Source organism: Megalobrama amblycephala, linkage group LG19 (genome assembly GCF_018812025.1).
Source record: "Megalobrama amblycephala isolate DHTTF-2021 linkage group LG19, ASM1881202v1, whole genome shotgun sequence".
Classification (NCBI taxonomy): domain Eukaryota; kingdom Metazoa; phylum Chordata; class Actinopteri; order Cypriniformes; family Xenocyprididae; genus Megalobrama; species Megalobrama amblycephala.
Window position 1 is genome coordinate 20,429,647 of NC_063062.1, and position 16,714 is coordinate 20,446,360.

The 16,714-nt window shown below is 42.9% G+C and overlaps 1 protein-coding gene across 3 annotated transcripts in view; it reads right to left on the reverse strand.

Annotated features, from left to right (window-relative positions):
• Window positions 1-1,459: 1,459 nt before the first annotated feature.
• Window positions 1,460-16,714, reverse strand: part of shank3a (SH3 and multiple ankyrin repeat domains 3a) — a 390,305-nt gene continuing 375,050 nt past the window's right edge. The window contains exons 20-25 of one of the 3 annotated variants that reach the window (XM_048169401.1): window positions 12,105-12,185; window positions 11,312-11,335; window positions 10,242-10,366; window positions 9,772-9,877; window positions 7,023-9,513; window positions 1,460-2,319 (exon numbers count right to left, since the gene is read on the reverse strand). In XM_048169401.1, the coding sequence (XP_048025358.1) occupies window positions 1,770-2,319; window positions 7,023-9,513; window positions 9,772-9,877; window positions 10,242-10,366; window positions 11,312-11,335; window positions 12,105-12,185 (3,377 nt within the window). In that variant the 3' untranslated portion in view covers window positions 1,460-1,769. The remainder of the gene's footprint in view (window positions 2,320-7,022; window positions 9,514-9,771; window positions 9,878-10,241; window positions 10,367-11,311; window positions 11,336-12,104; window positions 12,186-16,714) is intronic. The other 2 variants (XM_048169402.1, XM_048169403.1) reach the window with 2 other exon arrangements.

Consider the following 16,714-nt stretch of genomic DNA (forward strand, 5'->3'; position numbering starts at 1 on the left):
GACAGAGAGGATCCGGCCACGCCCAGTCTGCTCATCCATTTCTAAAAAAATACTCTGAAAGGCAACTGAACTTCCTTTTCTCAACAGCATCCCTCCTTTTTTCTGGATTAATGATGCAGTGGTAAGAAGCAGATAGTAAAGTGGGGAAAAATGGCTTTGGGACTATGGCATTTGTGGGTGTTTATCATGCTAATAAAACTGAAGAATCAATTATGAGATGTTCTGCACGGGCTTTGTTCAGACAAACACAAGTTTTGGTGTATTTTTGTAGTTTGGACAGCAAAAAAACAAAAAACAAAAACATGAAATCAGAATTTTCAATCTACATTTGTTCTGTAGGTGGTTTGAAATCGGATTAAAACGCAGTGTGGATTTAAAGTAGTTTCGTCAACTATATAGTGAATAGTAAATGAGTGAACAACTGAGTGATTTCAGAAGTTGCAAAAATGCATATATATATATATATATATATAAATACTTCAATGACTCATGAGTTCAGCACCATGGCAAGAATCCATGACTAACATGTGCAGAGGCAGCACTTTCAGTTTAAATAATAACTGTAAAAAACTGATACAAATATACACAGTAAAATACCATTTTCCATTGAAACAGTAATATACCATATAAAAACAATGCATTCTGGGTAATATTTGTTGAAAAGAGGCCTATAGGCTACTTTCACGAAAAATGACAAATAAAATTACCCATAATGCATTGTAATATACTGTAAAAACAATACATTCTGGGTAATATTTGTCATTTTCGAGAAAGTATCTTATAGGTTACTTTCTCGAAAACGACAAATATTATTACCCAGAATACACTGTTTTTACGGCATATTACTGTTTCAATGGAAAACGGTGTTTTACTGTGTAAATTTGTTTATTTTTTTTAAGTTATTTTTTTAGAGTGTGCCTGAAAAGTGTGTCTGATTTCATCAGTCAGTCCTAAAGATTGGATATGTGTGCACTGTGAACAAAGCCAATTCGATTGCAGCCCCTCCCAAACTCACAGCGCACCCATGTGATTGGATGCTGGCAGTGATGTGGGAGGGGCTTAGGATAGTGCTACAAAAATGGCATGGAGCAAACACCCACTCCACCAATGATAGATTTAGAAAATAGTGGGATTATTTAAAGCTGAAGTGTGTCATTTTTGCGCCAATCAGAAACTGCAAAAATAATTATTGCATTCAAATTGTTTCCAAATGTGACATTGGTTGTACAAACACTGCCAACGTTGGTGTGTCAGATTGGTTGGGATGCTCAAATGAACAGAGCAATATTTTGAGGATATAATATTAAGCTGGGAAAGGAGAATGTATTTTAAAGGGATAGTTCACCCCAAAAATTAACATTTTGTCATAATTTACTCCCTCCTCAAGTTGTTCAAAACCTATATAATTTTTTCTTTGTTCTGCCATACACGAAGAAAGATATTTGGAAGAATGTTTGTAACCAAGCAAATCTCCCCATATTATTACATAGTCGATGGGGGGCGGGATCTGCTTGGTTACAAACATTCTTCCAAATATCTTTCTTTGTGTTCAGCAGAACAAAGAAATATATACAGGTTTGGAACAACTTGAGAGGGAGTAAATGATGGCAGGATTTTCATTTTGGGGTGAACTATACCTTTAACATCAAAATGACACACTTTCGCTTTAAAGCTCAAGAATCACAAGAAAAATGAAAAGACAAGCAAAAAGGAAAATCAAAAAAATAAAAGTATGTCAAGACTAGCTACAGGCAGAGGGAGGCGCATGGTCAACTCTCCAGCAGCAGTTTAAGAGCGCGCTCAATGTTCATGCGATGACCGACGCGCGTCACGCCCAGCTCAGCGAAGTCCTCCTTGGTCAGAGCGGGCAGATGGGAGCCCTCTATCTCATGCTCTTGGAATCGCTCCCGGTGTTCAGCCAGGTTTATGCTGGCCAGCCAGTCACCCACGTCATACTTGTTCCACAGGTGGAGGGGCTTCTGGTGGAACGGCCGAAGTGCGAGCAGGGGGGAGGGCATGCCTGGCGAGGGGGCGGGAGAGGGAGAGCGACTGCGCGCACTGGAGCTCCTCATGACGAAACGCACTTCTTTCGGTTCGTGAGGGAGACTGAGGCTAGACGACTTAAGGATGGTGGGGGGTGTGATGGGGGAAGTGGCCAGACCAAAGCCCCGGATGGGTCCCAGAGGATCCGAGCGGTCCGGGGAACCGGGGCTGGGCGTCCTCCGGGTCACTGGGTAGCGGCTGCCTGGTCTGATGGTGTAGGTGGTGCCGTAGCCTCTCTGAGAGATAGTATGGAGCTCCCCCAAACTACTGAAGAGTCTAAAAGTAGGGAACAGAGAAAAGAGAAAAGGAAGGGGAAGAGAGGATGAAAGGATCAGCAGGTATGAGTCCTGAGATTCAGTGGCTCTTTCTCACCCAGTTTACTTAACAGCATCAGCTATGTTAGGACTCTACGATTTGAGTTAGACGTGGCAAAGGCATTAAACTAGTGTTAGTGAGATGCTTCATTAATGTGTTTAAGCTGTAACAGTAGAAGTGCAAAGGTGTTACAGACCCGTGGAGCAAAGATAGAGAGAATACATCATAAGATCAAGGATGATCAAGTTTATACAGAGTGAAATCAAATCTGAATTCCTGAATCTTGAATTCTAGAGTTTTTAGAGTTTATAAAGAGTTTTTTGTCTTTGTTTTTAGAATTTATATTCATGTTATATAACTAAAATTTTAAATGTTTCCTTTCCAAAATGCACCCTATTTACACTGTTTTAATGTCTTTTTTGACTTATTATCCAGTGAAAATATCTAAAATAGCAGTAACAATTTACAATAAGGTTTCATTTGTTAAAATGAGTTAATTTCATTCTTTAACATGAACAAACAATGATAAATGTTTCTAAAGCATTTATTAATCTACTAATACATTACTACTGCTAATTATTATTAACATTACTAATGTATTTTTTATTTAGTAACATTAACAAAGATTAATAAATACTTTAACAAATGTATTGGTCATTGTTAATGAATTAACCAAATTTAACTAATGGGACCTTATTGTAAAATGTTAGCAAAATATCAAGTGCAGTAAGACAAAATACACTATAATACACAATATCTTATGGCATGCTGCTTCTCAGGTAATTTTTTAAATGATTTTTAGATGTTTTAAGTGGAAAATTAGACAAAAAATTAAGCTTATTTTAAATAATTTAAGATGATTAACATTTTCTAGTTAAATATAGTTAAACAGAAACATAAACTAAAGACATAGTTGACCAAATGCATATACACAATAAATTTTAATTTCAGTTGCTGACACTAAAATCATTCATTAAGCATTAAGTGTGTATCATCTTCTAGTTGAAGTGTCAACTAACTTTTTTTTATTTAGTTCTGCATGGTATAACTGTAACTAGGCAAGAGAAACTCTCTTTCCACTTAAAGGGTTAGTTCACCCAAATATTAAAATTAAGTCATTTATTACTCACCCTCATGTCGTTCCACATCTGTAAGACCTTCATTCATCTTCGGAACACAAATTAAGATCTTTTTGATAAAGTCTGAGAGGTTTCTGTCTCATCATAGAGATCCAACGCAACTACTGTACCACTCGAAGGTCAAGAAAGGTAAGAAAAAGACTTAAACTCAATTTTATGAAGCGACGCGAGTGCTTTGTGCAAAAAAACATAATTCACCAATTTTCTTACAAAAATATTGATCTGCATCACACGTTCATGAGAGCTTCATGACGCATGCATTTTGTGTTCATGTGAGAGCTGGCATTGTTGCATGAACATGCTTTGGATAATATTATTTTGTTAATAAAATGGTAAAAATTTTTTTTGCACAAACAAAGCAATCATGTCACTTCATAAAATTGAGTTTAAGCCACTGGAGTCACATGGACACTCTTTAATGATGTCTTTTTCCTACCTTTCTGGAACAGAAAGACTTCAGACTTCATCAAAAAGATCTTAAATTGTGTTCCGAAGATGAACGAAGGTCTTACGGATGTGGAACGACACAAGGGTGAGTAATAAATGACAGAATTTTCATATTTGGGTGAACTAACTCTTTAAAACCTGCCTCTGTGAGCACTGAAGTGAAAATCAGACATAACTGCTCAGTAAACAATCAGTGGTAATGACTGGGGTGTTACGTGGGTTTGAATGAAATGTATAATGTGGATAGATTTACACAGAATTTATGAGCACTATACAGCAGAACACTGGAAGCACAACCAAACATGCACCAATAATAGAAGATGACAGTAGACAGATGTAGAGGCACATAACATCTCAACCTTCAAATTACAAATGATGTTATTTTTTAAATGCATAACTCTATATATATATATATATATATATATATATATATATATATATATTTTTTTTTTTTTTTTTTTCTTCCCTAAAATATCCAACATATATAGTATTATAGGATAATATAGAATTCATATTTTGATTTTTTATGTGACTAGCCAAATTAGCCAAATTTATGTGAAGAGGACAGAAGATATTTAGCAATATGGATGCAAGCTCTGATCATAATCTATCATATCTGTAGAAGCAGCCTATGGAAAATCTAAAGAAAAACAAATGTCCTATACTTGCATTGATCTAATCCTTTTGCCTGTGTAACTTGATGATTGAGGACAATTAAGCAGCCAATAAGAAACATGGAAAAACTGTTGAGAGGGGCCTAGCCAAATTAGCATAAGGCGGGTCAGTAGATGAGGAAGGGTGGATGATGATCAGGGCTTGACTTAGAGGTGTGGAAACAGACAGAAAAAAAGAGATGAGATGATTCATGCGCACTTACACAGGTGCCCGGCTCTTCTGGGCTTAGCCTCAGATTCAGCTCTAGACAGAGCAGCGTAGCATGCAAAGAGAGAGAGTGAGAGAAATAAAGAGACAGAAAGGGGGGGAGAGAGAGAGGGGGGGAGATGGAGAAAGAGAGAGAGAGAGAGGGGGGCAATGAGAGAGAGAGAGAGCGGTCGGTTAGCATCAGTCCATGACAGAACAAAAAACAAACACCACACACTTCACATCCTCAACAATGTCAATCGAATGCAAACCAAATGCGTAGCGACACAGACCAGAGCGCAGCTATCCCCAGACGTCAGCTTTCAATAATGGAAGATGCACATATACACACATTATCAATAATGACTGACTTTTTTAAATGACGATGTGAAATTAATTTATTTCTTTGAATACATCTCGTGTCTGGGGTAAGGTGCCGTTCTGGTCAAATGAAACAAAAATTAAGCAAAAAATCAAAATGAACAAATATGTATGAAAAATAATGTATAAAACTACATGAGCAACCATTAAGAAGAAGCCGGAGCGGTCACTGTGTTAGCATGATTAAAGTGTCAGAAAACAACAGAAATGAAACACTCAGCGAGCACAGTAAGCTTGGAAAGCATGTGTGAATGATGGGAAAGAAAAAGAAATGTTTAAAATGACTATGCAGACAGTGAGGAATGAGAGATTATTATTATGATGACACTCTGATTATGTTGGTTTTATGTTGGATTATCTGATGCAAAATGACAACAATCAGCTGGTGTAATTAAACAATTTAATTGATTACAATCTAATTTGGTTTATGAATACGAATAGCATTTTCTTAACACAGGGGTTGGACAAACATGGGTTTTAAGGAGTAACGTATCTCAAAACACTACTGTGAGTAACATGGGTCAAACACCACATTCATATTGTAGGATGTTGCAAAAACATCAGTCACACATGGACCCACATACATACTGCTAGCACAGTGCCATAGAGAAGCAGGCCACAGGGAAAAGCTCACTGAGTTAGATGTGTCAGAGTTTGGAAGGTGAAAGGTCAAAGCCTGAGATGGTGCATGCCCTCAGGCCATCTGTTACCTTGTGAACACCCAAATGGCAAAAGACAGAGGGACTTAAAGAAGCACTTTATGGTTCAAATCCAATTTATCTCAGTGTAGTCACCCTACTGCATGTCATTGACAATTTGAGTTGTATCATGTATTGTACACTGAAGAAGGTGTCATAGCAAAACTGATGACCAAAACGAATGCACTAAGAAGACTTGAGATTTCTGTCAAGGGACAGACATTTTGGTTGATTTGCCAGGGTGGACAAGGGAACACAAGAACCTGCAGAAGTTATTAATAAAACCAAGAGCAATGTCAGCAAAAGTGATTGAGTATGGGATTAGTGGATTGTTAAAGAATAGAAAATAAAAGGAATGACATTTGATTTACCCTAGTGGCTAAAAGCTAAGGTTTACTGTCTTCCATGTCCTTGTCACATCTGTTGGGATATAAAGGACTTCAGCTGTATTTGAGGATATAAGCAAAATATTACAAAGCTGGTGCTTTAAAAAAATCAAGACAGAAAAAGCATTGCCCTTTGAGCGCTTATATGAAACAAATTTATTCTAATTAATAGTTTTAACACAAACTGTCCCTGTAGCTCTAGTTATGTGTATTTATGGTCTACAGAAATGTCTACAATATATCAGTCTAACTATTGTCTACGGGTTGTATGGTAGAGCTTTGAGATCAGCCTGAGGCTGTTCTACGTTACTTACCAGTGGTTGTCGAATGCTGAGATAGTTCTGGGGCTCCAAACGTCTCAATGAAGAAAGCATGTTAAACATTAACACTTAATATTTCTAAATAAGTTCGAATTTTTAAGGTTCTGGATTTTGGCATACTTTGTGGCATGTCATTTTAATGAGGATGTTTAATATATCTTGTTTATGTTCTTTTTTTTCATATTACTGAATACAAACTGTGAGATTAAATTAAACATTGTTATTCAAATTTGGGAAAGGAACTGCACAAGGTAAATGTTCTCACTGCCATTTAAGAAAATGCCAATAGGAAACTTGCATTTGCAGTTTAAACCTTTTTTTTTTTTCTTTACTATGTTGCTTTAGAAAATGTGTGAATTTTTTTTTCATGGGTGTTTTGTTTCGGTTGCAAAATTGATTTGCTTTTGTTCTTCTGCAGAATTCACGCCTTACCTTGCACCAACCACGGGTGATTTCCTTCCGGGGTCAAGTGAAGCTCCAAGTGGCTCTTCCCCAAGTGAGCGTGTGTCCTTGTTCAGCTGCTGCAGCCGTGAGCTGAGCTCACTGATCACAGTGGGCTTGCCTTCCTCTGTCCCCGAAAGCGGACGGGGTTCCACAGGGTCCCCCCACAACTTGGAGCGTCTCTGGAAGAGGTAGCGGGGTCTGGCCGGGCCTGAGGCTCCCGCAGCAGCAGCCAGCGCAGCAGCATGCTGCTGTGAGAGCAGTTCGCTATCAGATGACTGCTTAAGCAGGGGGTCCCTGAATGTCACCGGGCCCTTGCTGAGCTGGGACTTGAGCTTTGGCTTTGGAGGCACTGGCGGCTTATCAAGAATGAACGTCTGGCCATCTGCGTGGGTGGTGTAGGTGTCCGTGGGCTCGCCGCTTTCCGAGGACAGTGTAGACATGCTGGAGACAGTGGAGATGGTGCTCGTGGTCTCCAGGTGGTGATCGCTGGAGCTACGAGTGTCTACCTCTTCCACTCCGGAGTCAGCAGCAGACTCTGGGCCCAGGTGGGACTCAGATGGCTTCCCTGAGGCTGCTTGCAGGCCACTGCTAGCAGGGACCTGTGCTGCTGCGGTGACCGCTGCTGGAGGGGCAGGGGGTGGGGGTGGAGCTGAGGGAAGGGCAGAAGGAGTTGTCTGCACCAACGTAGAAACAGGAGGTACTGCAGTTTCAGGTGTCTTTCCAAGAAGGCCATTGGCAAATTCATCCGGTGGAGGAACCACACCAATTTTACGGAGCTCCTCTCGCGTCTCCTCATCACTGGAGGACAGCATGGCAGGTGGCAAGGTGACTGTGTAGGGATCAACATCCTCCTCAGAACTACCCTGAGCCAGAGTTTTATCTGAGGCCGGGCTGGGAGATGGCTGGGAAGCTGGAGGTGTAGCTGGAGGTGGGGTTGATATCGAAGGAGTGTCGGGACCTGGGGACTTGGCGCGTTTTATTTCAGCCAGCATGGGTTTTGGGCTCTCTGACAAAGCCCCCTTAGGAGAGGGGACACTGTGCTCTGGGCTGGGCCCCACGGCCTGCCCATTACTCGTTGCATGAACCATGATAAGCCCAGCAGTTTTCTGCTGAGATGTGTCCATGATGCTGATGATCATACTCTTCTTGTCCTCAATTTTCCTCTCCTCCTTCCTTTCTGTCCTCGCTTCTAACTCTTTCCTGGTGGATATGGGACTTCCCCACTGAATTTTGCTGGTGGGGGCAGAGGTCTCGTAAATTCTTTTTGCCGCAGGGGAAAAGGGAGGTGAGGCAAACTCCCCCTCACCCTCTGACCGCTCAGCCTCTTTGGTCTGGGTCTCCATATACAGCACCCCTCCAGCAGCTTCATGTTTAGTTCTGGGCTCAGGGCTGCTTGAAGGGGACTGACTCTGGGAGGTTAATGCTCGTTCCCTTGCGGCCAGCGCAAGTGCCAATGGAGAGTTGGGGTCCAGGGGCTTGCCCGTCAGTGGGTGAATGAAGGTGGTGCCCCCAGGAGAGGGACGCAATGCCAAGGCGGGAGGAGGCAACTGACCAAGTTCACGTGTGAGCATTCGTTCATCGACAGAACGTGATGGTGTGAGTGAGGGGGCCTCTGGGGGTGGTGCTGAACTGCCCTCCATAGTGCCCACTGATAGGAAGACTGTGGATTTCCGCCTCTCCTCCAGACGACGTTCCCGGTCTTTCACAGCATCAGCAATTGCAGCAGCAAAAGGTCCTTTTCCTTGCAACATTCCCTCAGCTTGAGCTTGACTGCGTTCCTTCAACAGCTGCTGCTGCTGCTGATAGAAATCAGCCCTGCTGGTGTGGTGGGCAGCTAGGCGCCCAGAGGGAGAGTGCTCTCTCGCATGGATGGATGCCAGTGCTAGTGAGGCTCTCTCCTGAGCATCTTCCACCTGCAGTTGCTTTACAAGTGGGCTCTTCCTCCGCTGTGGCTTGCTGGGAGGCGGCGCAAACAGGCCTACGCTGAACTGTCCCACATTGGCGTAGGGGTTATCGATGACTCGACCTTTCCGCTTGATCCTCTCCGGTGGAGTTGAGACAGCACCTGGCCTGGGGATGTCAGTAGGCTCCACGGGGAGGTGGGAGGAGTCCTGCAGAATGATCATGGAGCGGGCTTTCTTCTGCCGATCCATGTGGGAGGCATGGCGAGGCGGCTCAAAAAGCTCAGCGGACATTGTCTGTGGCAAAGCGTGCAGTCTCGGCTCAGAGCCTGGTTTAAAACTGGAACGGCTGGGGTCATGAATGCGGCTGGGGTCATGAATGCGGCCAGGGGGAGGGGGCGGGCAGAACGAAGGAGGTGGTCCAGTATCTAGGTAGTAAAGCGACGGGGGAGGTGGGGGAGCCGTTTGGGGAGGTGGAGGAATACTATGGCTGTCTCTCAGGCTGTCTGTCATGGAGGAGCTCCGTGGAAACCTGTGTTCCGCTGCCAGGGCAGATAGTCGATCCTCTTCGGTTGCTCCTGCACAGACAGACAGATAAATCTATAAAAATGTATTTTGGGTTTTGTCTGAGCTTGGATGATGAACAAGTGTGCAATATTTTGCACATTTGGTCTTTGCTCTTTCCTTTAATGTTACTGTTTGTCCATAACTGTAACGTTACTTCAGTCATTCAGATTTGTGGATCAAAATACAGATAGATAAAAGAAACCAGAACAAAGTGCAACACTTTAATATTGTATCAAAAGAAAGAAAGAAAAAGATTTGTAAAGGATTACCAAAAGACTTTGTCCTAGCCATGCTTTTCGGCAGCTGCATGTGGGCTTTTTCCAACGCTGGGTGAAGAGCACCATGAAGAGCAAGTCCTTGCCGCTCAAAAAGAGACTGCACGAAAACAGAGAAAACATTTATGCTAAAAGGTAAAGCAAAAAATGATGTCATATTATCAAGTATTTCTGCTTGCCGTTGTTATTGTAAGAGGCTTTAACCCTGCTGAAGAACCAGCAAAGTACCAGCAAGCATACAGCATGTTGAGTTTTGGATGCTTTTATACAGTAAAACTGTGCTGGTACATTAGACGAGCAATGAATTTGCAATTTGTTTCTCAATTTGAAAAATGTAAAATAAAACAAACATTTTGACTAAAACTTTGGAACTCCACTGCATACAGACAACATTATCTGGTCAATACAGCTGAAATGAGACACTTTCTGATAATTTTAGTGTGTATGCACATACTGTATCTTACACTGATTTCTGCTGGTGTCATTCGGCGACTGGTAGGACGTTGCTTCACCGTGGCTGCTCTGTAGTCTGCTTCTACCTTTGGCCTCAGTACTGTCTCCTGAGAGGCCAAAATCTCATCTAGCCTTTCTGTTAACAAACACACATACAAAACCAAGTTCATTACATACATGCACACAAATAGTACTCAAAAAGGTATAATATGAATCACATCCAATCACAAGCTTTGAAATAAAATAATGACAAAGTAAATATGAAATGGAAATGCTTAATGACACAAAAGTGAATTAACACAATGCATCATTGCTCCTTACTTATGGCACAAGGTGTTGTATGACACACTAGCTCAGTTCCAACCTATAGATCTGCCTGCTGTATACTGTCTACTTGAGCAGTGCCATTCACACAGAATACACTCTTTTGTTTTTTTTTAAGTTTTAGCAAAGTATGTTTACAAAGAAAAACAATTAAAAAAACAACAACACAGATGGAGAGAGAATACATCCTGTGTGAATGGTCCCTAAGGTAGAATCCTAACTGAAATAGAACCTCATAAGTGACTAATTTAGAACACTCCACATGCCACACAAATAGCAGTCCTCACGTGAAACATATGAAAGGCGAAACTCACAATGCATTTCCATAGAGTTTAGCATTGGCACATGTTGCTACCCTAAGAGTGTGATATTCAAATAAGCATGAAAAATATCATTATATAATTTTTCATTTATCAAATAATTTATCATTTTAAATGATACTTGTATTTATTAAGCTTATTCAATATTTATTCAATTACTTTAATACAAGTTAATATAGAACGTTAATTTTAATATTTGAGCCTTTTCAATTTATTCTGGGACATCCAAAACCAGGTATTTTAAAAGACAGTATAATTTTGCTGCCTTCGTGTTGAAAACGCCCAAAAATGCTGGCTATAGGTAGGCAGCTCACTAGGTTTTGGAACAGAGCTAAATAAAGCATATTCCAGTGTGAGTAAGGTGAAGATGGTTGCATACACATTTTGAATAATGCTGTGATTTTGTCGGTTTCTAAAAACATCGATGTGTAACTCACCCCCTCTTCTCCTCCTTGCAGAGGCTGAGCATGAAATAAATGTACAGAACACTTCTCCATTAAAGTCTCACAGCAGCAAATGTCTGTCGATATGTGTTTCGGTGTGTGAACGTGAGTGTGACTGTGTGTAATGAACTCAGTAAATTCAGAGCACAGATTGTGAGAGAAAGACAGCTGATGTTTTGAACAGCTCAAATGGCTGCAGGAGGGAGATGACACAGTTAATAAATAAACAAGAAAGAGCAACAGGGAGAAAGAGACAGATAGGCAGAAAATGTTGCATCCAAGTGTGTGCATGTGTTAAAACACCTATTTTCATAATCGACCATTTCATAATCTGAATGACTAGTTGATTATAAGGAAGACTGTGCATGTTGAATCCAAGAACGTGCATTACTTCAATAGGATAAATGAGAGATATTCAACAAATATACAAGTTAAAATAACGATAACCTTTTACTGCACAGAAATAATATGCATAATAACAGCAGCAATACGACAGTAATTTCTTTAAAAGTTATTGATGAAGGCTGTGGATTTGTTACAGAAGCAGTGTTTTGTTGGCTTTCACTGGGATGAATTTAAGGATGTTACTTCCCTGAGAGAGTTTTTTGTGTCAATAGCATGCTAAAACCCAGTACACTGTTAGCATGCTAAAATTCCCTATTAATTCATCACCTTCAAAAAAGAACCGGTGGTAAAAATATTAATGCTTAGACAAAAAATCTAGAGAAATGTAGAAAAAATATTAAACTTCACAAATCTAGTGTGTGTTTGTTTGAGGGTGTCTTACCTAGCTCTTCAAGCTCAGCAGTCATGCTTTTGGACCTCAAGGTAAGGGTGGTGCTGGGTGCTCTTTTTGGAGGCGGGGGCGCTGTGGAGGAAAGGCAAGGAGTAGATGAGAAGATGGGATGGTGTGGCGTGGGGCCTTCACGGCTGCTGCCCATTGGCAGCTGCCAGCGCTTTTTCACCATCTTCATCCGAAGATCTCAATGTACCACACCGCACCACGATTAAACTCTCTCCTGCCGTCTTTCTCTCTCTGACATGCAACATAGAATCATGCAACTGTCAGACATCTCCTGTGTGCGTACGCATCCAGAAACCCACTTCCTTCCTTGGTTGCCCTCTGATGGTAGAAAGAAATACTTGTCTCCCAAAATCCTTCATTTCACATACATTCTCTTACAAACCAAAGGGTGGTCGAGTTTCTCTTTGTCTCTTAGAAACAAAACATGACACTTTATAGCTTAAGCATGCTATAAGCTCCCAATCAGCATAAAAAGAAGTTCCAGGAGAATCGACACTTCTGTTGTCTCAATAACATCAGCGTAAAACTCCTCACTCCTTCAGCTAACAACCTTGCAGACCGGAGTGGAGCTCTGGAGAGAGAGATGGGGAGAGAAATACCAAGGCACTAATGCAATACTTACTTCAAACATGCATTGTAGTAACCATGGCAACTCTGGCAGGAGCAAGGCCTGGGTTTGTGCATTTAAACTGTGAGAATCTGTGTGTGTGTGAGTTTGTATGTGTGTGTGGGAGGATACAGCCACAAAACTAACAACAGACACTCCATTATTACTTCATCAGTAGTGTGTATAAGTGTGTGATAGTTTGCATAGCACAGAGTTATGCAATAACTTTGCAGGTGACCATGACAAAATGACAAGAAAGAACAACATTCTTATTGACAATAAGATTTTAGGATTGGTCTTAAAAGCTTAAATAACCTATCACTTCGCCCTGACTGTAGGGATAGTCCATTTCTGTTTCATGCTGTAAAGCATGATGCTAACAACGCAGATCTCACGCTGGTGTCAATGAGCAGGCAAAACAGTGGATCTGAACGCAGGAAAAGTTTAATAAATTACATAGAAAACACTAAGAACAATGACACGGAAGGAAACCACATAACACAAATGAAACACAAGTACTATATATACACAGGGGAGACTAGCGTAACATGATAACAAGGGGGCGTGGTAAATGGAAACACCTGGGGAACCTAATCAACATGACAACAAAACAACTACAAAACACTTTAAAGAATGACATAAAACAAAAATTAACTAATGTGTTCACAAACAGGGAATATGCCACACAAAAGTCCAGGTGGGAGGTGGAGCAGAGGCGGACCAGGGGAAGGGATGGTGAAGAGGAAGAGGACCAAGGGACAGAGGCAGGGCATGTGACCAATGCAGAGCAGGTTGGTCAGGTGGCCAGAACGAAGCAAGTGACCATTGTGGAGCAGGCAATGTAGGTGGCCAGGGCGAGGCAGGCTGTGCAGATGACCAGGGCGGCTCAGGCTGGGCAGATGGCCAGAACGAAGCTGGCAGGGCGAGCGTCCAGGGTGCAGCAGATGACCACCACAGCAGTTGAGTCGGAGCTAAAGACCTCCACGGAGGAGCAGATAACCACCACAGTAGTGCAGTAGGAGCTGAAGATCTCCATGGCGGAGCAGATGACCACCACAGCAGTGTAGTCAAGGCTGTAGATCTCCATGTTGGAGCAGATGACCACCACAGCAGTGTAGTCGGGGCTGAAGATCTCCACGGCGGAGCAGATGACCACCACAGCAGTGTAATCAGGGCTGAAAACCTCCACGGCGGAGCAGATGACCACCACAGCAGTGTAGTCGAGGCTGAAGATATCCACAGCGGAGCAGATGACCACCACAGCAGTGTAGTCGAGGCTGAAGATATCCACGGTGGAGCAGATGACCACCACAGCAGTGTAGTCGAGGCTGAAGCTCTCCATGGCGGATATGGAAAGACAGGCATAACTACAGAGGGCACAGGCAGGTTAGTAACAGCCTCTGAGGCCAACTCTGACAAGCTCCGGCAGCAGCAGATTTTGTATCGTCACATTTCAGCAGATCTTCCAGAGCCTCGTCACATCTCAGCAGATCTTCCAGAGCCTTGTCACATCTCAGCAGATATTCCAGAGCCTCGTCACGTCTCAGCAGATCTTCCAGAGCCTCGCCACGTCATGTCTGCCACCCCAGAGTCACGTCTTGTTGCGGTTGTCGTACCGCAACCCTCCTCTGTTCTATCAGAGGAACCCGTCATCAAGCATTAGAGGTTGGCATCCAGTGTGGAGGATCCACCGCTGGTGTCAGTACGTACAGCTGGTATCACCAAACCAACTAATTTTAGCTTTCCTGCTCCTGAACTGATTCCCCTGTCCGCAACACTCCCAATAATGGGGGTCGCTTTATGGTGTATCTGGGCTGCGTACACCACCGCTGAATCTCCAGAGGTGGCGGCTTATGCTGCAGAACCTCCGGAGATAGTGGCGGCCGCTGAAATTCCCCTAGAGGTGGTGGAATATGCTGCAGAACCTCACAAGGTGGCGGCGCTAGCTTCAGCTCCTTGCGCGGTGGTGGTGTCCAGCGATGCACTCTCAGCCAATGAACTCTCGTCCTGTCCTGAATCAGCCACGAGGTCATCTGTAAACTCTTATCCTGTCTCGACCCAGCTGCAAAGGCTGTCTATGAACTTTCTGCCTTTCCAGCAATGGCCACTGAGGCCGTCTTTGAACTCTCTGCATGCCATGTCCCGGCCACAAAGCCGCCTTTGATCTCTCTGCTTGTCCAGCTACAGCCAAAAAGGCGGTTTGTGAACTTTCTGTCTGCCAGATATGGCCAAAAAAGCCATGTGTGATATCTCTGCCTTTCCTGTTTCGGCCAAAGAGGCCGCTCATGAACTCACTGTGTTCCCTGCTCTAAGTACTATCTATGAACTGTGTGAGCTCCCTGTCCCGGCCCTTGGGGCCGCAAATAAACTGTCTGTGCTTTATGTTCCAGCTCCTCTGGCATCTCCTACTCTGCTGTGGCTTCTAGCTCCTCCGTGGTGGTCTTCTGCTTCACTCTGGTGGTCTTCAGCCCTGCTTGCTCGACTGTGGTGGTCTTCTGCTCTGCCGTGGGGGCCTTCAAGCCCATCTGCGCTACCTTGGTGGTTGTCTGCTCCGCTGTGGGGATCTTCAAGCCCGTCTACGCTGCCTTGGTGGTCGTCTGTTCTGCCGTGGAGTTCTTCAAACCCATCTGTGCTGCTGTGGTGTTCGTCTGCTCCACTGTGAGGGTCTTCAAGCCCGTCTACAAGACCCCCTGCTCAACCTGCTCCACCCTGGCCTCCTGCACAGCCTGCACCGCCCTGGTCATCTGCCCAGCCTGCGTCACCCTGGCTACCTGTCCATCCTGCTCCGCCCTGGCCGCCTGCTCTACCTGATCCACCCTGGTCATATGCTCAGCTTGCTCCTTCCTGGCTCCCTGCTTCACCACAGTCTCCAGGCCCTCTTTCACTCCACGGTCCTGGCCCACCTTCCCTCCCCCTGTTCCACCTATGCTCCACCTCCCTCCTGGACTGTTTAGAAGTGTCTGGAAGCCACTCCTTTGAGGGGGGCTCTGTAACATGTGCTCTGGGTCAGTGTTCAATTTTGTTATATGGACTCTAGGAACTAATCACACACTCACACCTGTTTCCCATCAGTGACACTTTATAAGCTGCACTCAAACACACACACACATTGCTGAGTATTGTTTAGTCGTATGTTTGCATTCCGTGTTATCCTGGTTTCCTTGTTCTGCCTTGCCTGTGTTTTTTGACCCTGGACCGATTTCTTGTTTTTGATCGGTTGCTCCCTGCCTTGACTATTGCCTGTGTTTTGATGGATTACTCTTTTTGCCTTGCTCTGCCTGTTACTGTTCGCTGGTGATTGACCTACTGCCTGTTCGACTTTGCTCTTCTTGTTAATAAAGCCTGCACGTGGATCTACAACTACGTTGTCACACTCCCTTTTGTTACAGCAGAGGTCATGAGTTCAATTCCCAGGGAATGCATGAACTAAACTGTATAGCTTAAATGCAGTTTACACAGCTTTGGATAAAAGCATCTGCCGAATAAAATACATATAAATTAAGTTATTGCACTTTACACATTTAAACAATATATTTAACTGTAGTTATTTTAGTTAATAAGCTATAAACTTTGTTAAGAAGGGTCTGTAAATGGAAGTTTTGCATTTTTTATGCATTTGGCAGATGGTTTTATTTCAAGCAACATTTACATTTATTTTCAGGCAGTCCATGTACTATTTGAGCAACAGGAAACAGAAAAAAATAACAGACAAAGCACAGAAAAACATAAACAAATTTAACTAGACAAGCATCGTAAACACAATGCCCACTGGGCGAGATTCTAAAAGATAACAAGACTGTCTGATGCATCTATAAAAACAAAGATTGAATGCAATAACTTACATTTTATTTGTAATAAGTTCCTTACAGTTAGTGATAGATCAGGATCAACTAGATTCAACAGATTCAACTAGTTGGTTAGTGAGGTCAACAAGTTCAATTATGGTTTTTCGGAGTGTCTATTTAAACCAAGTGCAAATAGCCCA